The 6,489-nt window shown below is 35.5% G+C and overlaps 1 protein-coding gene across 5 annotated transcripts in view; it reads left to right on the top strand.

Moving 5' to 3' along the window:
- Ncoa6 (nuclear receptor coactivator 6) overlaps positions 1-6,489 on the top strand; it is an 84,054-nt gene that overhangs the window by 31,278 nt on the left and 46,287 nt on the right. For all 5 annotated transcript variants that reach the window (XM_021156359.2, XM_021156356.2, XM_021156358.2 and 2 more), the window contains 2 exons: positions 2,169-2,266; positions 4,830-5,109. In XM_021156359.2, the coding sequence (XP_021012018.1) occupies positions 4,875-5,109 (235 nt within the window). In that variant the 5' untranslated portion in view covers positions 2,169-2,266; positions 4,830-4,874. The remainder of the gene's footprint in view (positions 1-2,168; positions 2,267-4,829; positions 5,110-6,489) is intronic.

Below are 6,489 nucleotides of genomic sequence, written 5' to 3'. Positions count from 1 at the left end.
CATGGCACGTGAGAAATTGAGACAGGAGGATTGCCAAGAATTCAAGGTCAAAAGGCACATTCTGCCTCAAATATTTTTAATAATTTACCTGTTTATTTTTTTTTTTTTTTTTTTTTTTTTTTTTTTTTTTTTTTTTTTTTACTGTTTTATTAACTTGAAACACTGTCTCATACAATGCAGGCCTCAGATTCTCTTTGTCCCTGACTGGCCTTGAACTACTGATCCTCCTGCCCTAAGCGCTTCCTCCTTCCAAGTGCTGAGATTACCAACCTGAGCCACTGGGTCTGACCCTTTCTTAGTTTTTTGATTATGGCCTTTAATTTGTACCCTTCTTGCCTCTGCCTCCTGAAGGCTAATTGCAGGCATGCCCCATCAATGTCTGTTCTTCTGTTTTCTAATTGAGTTCTAGTTTACTGATGTAGTCACTTGGCTCCCTTTTAGCTCATTAGCTCACTCTAATGGCTTTTTTCTAACTTTGAGTCAGCTATTTAAGTTATTTAATTACTTCCCCCTATAACTCATGTAGATATTTTATGACTATTTAAATTTTCTTCCTCATTAATTTGCCTGTATTCTTGGGTTCCTATAGTTGTATTAATTTATAGTTCTCTAGAAATATTGCATTTCTGCTTGGTATTTTTTTCTTAACCTGAATCCATAGGTTTTGCTATTGCTGTAAGATAGAGCTCTGTTGGTTTTCTTCTGAGGTAATCACGTAAGTGCATTGTTACCAGAGTATTTGAGTACTCACTCTCTTGTTGTTTAAGATATATTGAGGTTTTTTTCTTATGGCCTAACTTTAAAAGTACCTTTTTCTTTAATTAAAAAAACAATTAAATAATAGTTTTTGTTATTTATTAGTACATATTCATCTAAAGTTTCAAGATTATAAAAATCAATATTGAGCTCATAAGATAGTTTCTCTGAGGATAGGGACACTTGGCCACCAAACCTGAAGACCCCAGTTCAGTCCCCAGGCTGGTAGCAGTGAAAGCTGATTTTCACAAGTTGTCTTTTCACTTTTGCACAGTTACACATGTATGTCTGTATGCACACATTAAATAGATGTTTCAAAGATTTTAATCAGTATGTGGCAATAACAAAATTGTAACACCAAAGTTAAAAATGTTATAGTCTGATACTGTTTTATTAAATTAAGATAGGTAATTTTTTTCTGAAGCATGCCAAAAAAATAAATTTTCCATGTATAATTTGTATGTTTGCCATAAAGAATGCTTTAGAATTTAAACTAAAATTTTAATTAAAACTACAAGATAGAGCTGGGCGTGGTGGTGCACGCCTTTAATCCCAGCACTCGGGAGGCAGAGGCAGTCGGATTTCTGAGTTTGAGGCCAGCCTGGTCTATAGAGTGAGTTCCAGGACAGCCAGGGCTACACAGAGAAACCTTGTCTCAAAAAACAAAAAACAAACAAACAAAAAAACAAACTATAAGATATTGTGAATAAATAAGGAAAATATTTATACTTTATGGATTTTAAAAATAAGTTTGGAATTATGTTAGAAGATGTGAGTTTTGTATTAATGTGAATAGAAAATATTCTGTGGGGCCGGATGGATGCTCAGCTGTTAAGAGCGCTGGCTGATCTTCCAGAAGATCTGGATTGGCTCACAGCACTGATACAGTGGCTCACAACCATTTGTAACTCCAGTTCCAAGACATTCGACACCCTCTTTAGGCCTCCATAGACACTAAACACACTTGTGGTACACATATATACATATAAGCAAAATACCCATATCCAGAAAAAAAATCTTTTAAGACTCGTAAAAAGAAAAATATTTGTCTCCAAAAATCAATAGGCAGTTTCCTTGTTTAATTTGGCAAGGTTAGGAGTAAAAGTCTGGAGGGTGCAAGAAAGCCAGAATTCCCAGTTCTGTGGTTCTCACATGAAGCTACTTTGGGTTCCTGAGTTTTGCTTCTTCATTCTACATGTGAGATAAGTTTTCTAGTGAAAACTGATTTAACAATCTCTAGAGTTTATGTATTTATGTATTTATTTATTGTTCATATTTTTAATCTTATTTCTTTATAATATTGTTTCTCTCTCTCTCTCTCTCTCTCTCTCTCTCTCTCTCTCTCTCTCTCTCAGTCTCTCTCTCTCTCTCTCTCTCTCTCTCTCTCTCTCTCTCACATCCCTTTCTAAAAGAATTCTGATCGGTTGCTACTTTGACCTATAAGCCCTAAAGATGCCACCTTGCTTGGACTTAGAGGATGATCTGGATAAATGATAATTAAGACATTTTGGTAAGTGAAACTTTATGTAAGAAATTCTTTTTTTTTAAGTCTACCTTTTTGGTTTTTCTTTTATTTTAAATTTGTTTTATATGTACTGTGTATATTTTGCATTCTTGTATGTCTGTATAATACATTCATGAAGTTTCCAAGGAGGCCAGAAAAGGGTGACAAATGCCCTGGAACTGAGGTTGCAGACAGTTGAGAACCTCCATGTAAGTTCTAGGAATTGAACCTGGGTTCCTAATGTCTTTCCCAGCATATTATCAGTATATAGAGAACCTAGCAATTTACTTTTATTTGCATGTGTGTTTATTGGTGCCTGTGGAGTCCAGAAGAGGATATTAGATCCCCTATAGCTGGAGTTCTAGGCAAGGTTGTGAGCCACCTGACATGGGAACTGAGCTTCAGTCCTCTCAAAGAGCACTTCACTGATGAACCATTTTACTAGCCCTGCTACTGGGCTTTCTAGGTTAATTTTATATCCCTGATATTTTCTTGAAAGTATTTACTACCTAACTCTTAAGAGTTACCTTGAGACGTTCTTAGTATGTTTTAAGTAAGTGATCATATCTGTAAGTAGGAATGATTTGACTTCTGCCTTGCTTGTTTCTATGCTTTTTATTTGCTACAGGCACTAGCTGGACTGATATAATAGCACATACTTTTATTTTATTTATATTTTGCATTCACCTTTAATTCCAGCACTCTAGAGGCAGAGGGCAGAGGGGCAGGGAGGCAGGGAGGCAGGGGCAGGTGGATCTCTATGATGAGTTTGAGGCCAGCAAAGTCGACAAAATGAGTTCCAGGACAGCGGAACTACACAGAGAAATCCTGTCTCAAAACAAGCAAACATACAACAAACAGTTGAAGCACTATAATCAGTATGACCAGGGGTGAAGTGGGGCTGGAGAGTTGCTTAGGGGTTAGGATACTTGTTATTTTTGCAGAGAAGCCAAGTTCACTTCTTAGCACCCACACAAAACCATTGGATCCTCTAAGAGCAACATGTTCTCATAACTGCTGAGCCGTCTCTCCAGCCTCCATATCTTATTTCTATTGTAGATGCATATCTTGTAGGTGCATATGCCACCATGAGGTACAGAGGTTAGCAAACAACACACAGAAGTGGTTGGTTCTCTCTCTCCTCACGAGGCGTGGCTACAAGTGCCTTTATACACTAACCCATCTCACCAGCCCTCATTGTATGGTGATCATATTCATTTTTTAAAATTATTTTTAGGTTATATCCTTTTGGTTTAATTTTGGTAATTCATGTATTGAGAAACATACCAGTTCCTTCTAGTTTTAACAACTTACTGGAAGTTTTCAAAAATTCCTTAGTGATCCTCTTTGAATCTCACTGCTTTAATATCTCCTTTTTAGTTTATGTAAGTATTATGTATGTAATGTATATTATGTATGTATACTTATCTTTTTTGAGGCCAAGCCTCTTTGTATCCCAAACTGGCCTTAAACTCCCTTTTAGCCAGATATGATCTTGGATTTCTGAGATCCTCCTGCTTCCACCTTCCATGTGCTGGAATTACAGGTATGCATCGCTGTGCCTGATTTGTGTGATGGTGGGGAGCAAATCCAGGGCTTTGTGTGTGTTAGGCAAGCTCTATAGCAACTGAGCTGCATCTGCAGCCTCCTCATTTTCTTAATTCATGTCTATTTATTTTGGTCAATTTGGTTATCTTATCAAAGAACTCTTTGTTTCGTTGATCTTTTATATTTTTGTTTGAATCCATTTTATTAACACCTATCCTAATATTTATATTGTCTTTCCTTTTTTTTTTTTTTTGAAGAAAATGTTTAAACATCTGTTTACTCTTTGTGTGAGTGGGCTTGGTGTGTGTGTAAGTCAGATGACAACTTGTAGTTTAATTCTCTCCTGCCATCAATCATATGGATCTTGAGGGTCAAACTCATCGGCAAGCTTAGGAGCAGTCATAGTCACCTGTTAAGTCAGCTCACCAGTCTGTGTCATGGCCTTCCAGCTACTAATTTTGGTTTGGTTTACTCTTGTTTAACTTTAATGACATATATCATTAAGTTATTTTTCTTTCTGTCCTACTTTGAAATGGTTGCTAAATACCTACAGTTTTTAGGCAGTTTCAAAACTCAGTCTTTCTCTTGCTAAGCAGCAGCTTTTTAGCCTTAAAAATCTTTGTTAGTTTTATTTATTTACTTTTAATATTATTAGAAATTCTTAAATGTAGCTGGAGAAGAAGTATAGTTATTTTATAAAGGATTTTTCTGGGTGCTGTTGTTTGAGACAAGAGCTTACCTCTGCAGCCTGGGGTGGGCTCAACTTATGATCTTCCAAAGCGCTGGGGTTGCAGGTGAGCACTGCTAACACTCAAATCCATTGATTTTCCTGTGACACTTTGTATATTTCTCCCAATAGTCTTAACAAAAAAAAAAGTAGCAAATAATATTATGAAAGGAAATTTTATTTGGTAAATAAATTACATCTTTTATAGAAGTATGGATAATATATTAAATAAAAATGATATGTTGACGATATAATGATAAGTTATAATACTCTGCATTGTCTCTGTTTTTGAAGGTTTACTTACTGTTCACTTTGCATACACTTCTGGAATAATACACCATGGTTTTGGATGACCTACCAAACTTTGAAGACATCTATACTTCCTTGTGTTCATCGACAATGGGTGACTCAGAGGTGGAGTTTGACTCTGGACTAGAAGATGATGACACGAAAAGTGATAGTATTTTGGAGGATTCCACAATTTTTGTAGCCTTCAAAGGAAATATAGATGATAAAGACTTCAAATGGAAACTGGATGCAATATTAAAGAATGTGCCCAACTTGTTACACATGGGTAATTAATTTTTGCTTCCTTCTTGTTGCTGTATGCTTTGACACACTTACTTGCCTACAACCATGATGCTAGGATTACAGGGTTAGGCTACCTTGCCTAGTTTTAAAAGTTGCTAGTATAGTAGATTGTAATTAAATAAATTTCAAATATATTAACATTAAAATTACTATAAAGCTGTCTGATGTGTGTGCAGAACACAGATAAGTTTCCAGTAATCATTAGATTGGAAGAAACTTTAGTGTCTTTGTCCTGTGGAACCAAGATCTAAAGTAAGTGTATTGAAACATGTCTCCAAATATGATGGAAAAGCACAGGCTTAACACTTAGAGCTTGTCTGATTTCACTAGGTTTCAACACAGCTTACTTAGCCTTTCCCTGGGTCACAGTTTCCTTACCTTTAAGAGCACTTTGACTAAACATAGTCTAAGCATTTTTAAAATTTGTGAGTATATTAATCCCATCACCCTTAGCAAGTGGTCTGCTTTGTTCTTGTTTTACATCACAACAATAAATTCTGTGTTAATATTTTGTATCTAATGGTTTAAGAGCTAGAACGGGCTTAGGTGGCATATTGAAACAGTCTTCATGGTTATCTGGATTTTGAGAAAGCATTTTCCTATAGAGCTATTTTATTAATATTGAAAGATGTGATTTGGGCAGTGTCACACACCTTTAATCCCAGCATTTGGTAGGCACAGGCCAGCCTTGTTTACAGAGTGAGTTCCAGAACAGCTAAGACTACACAGAGGAATCCTATCTCAAAAGAAAGAGAGAGATGTAATTGAATAAAGGGTATGAACTGTTTAGTTGATCTGAGTTTATAACAAAAGGGAAAATATTTTGTCTGGAGTTGCCAGATAGCTTTTATTTCCTTTCTTATCTGTGAAATGTAATTACAAACAATACTACTACCTCAGTTTACTTTGTAAATCTTTAATTGTAAAATACATATAGTAGAGTTTGCCATCTTTATGTATGATTTTTATATATGGCTCAATGATTCTTAAATGCAATTAAAATATTATGCAACAATTACTAGTAGCTATTTTTATAACTCTTATAAAATTAAGATCTATAACTTATATAATAACTTTACATTCCCTACCTACTCAAGCCCTTAATAAGCACCATTGCACTTTTCTTTTTTTTTTTTAATTTAAAAAATTAGATTTATGTGTATGGGTATTTTGCCTGCATGCATGTAAATACACTACATGCTTGCATGTCCATAGAGGCCAGAAGAGGGCATCATATCTTCTGGAACTAGAACTACAGCCAGTTGTGACTTGCCATGTGTGTGCTTAGAATTAAACCTTAATCCTCTGGAAAAGCAGCCAGTTATCTAACTCTCCAGCCCCCTTTCTTTGTTTTTACCTACCT

This window comes from Mus caroli, chromosome 2 (assembly GCF_900094665.2).
Source record: "Mus caroli chromosome 2, CAROLI_EIJ_v1.1, whole genome shotgun sequence".
Classification (NCBI taxonomy): Eukaryota; Metazoa; Chordata; class Mammalia; order Rodentia; family Muridae; genus Mus; species Mus caroli.
Note: the sequence above shows the minus strand (reverse complement) of the source record. Positions and strands in the feature narration are given on the sequence as shown.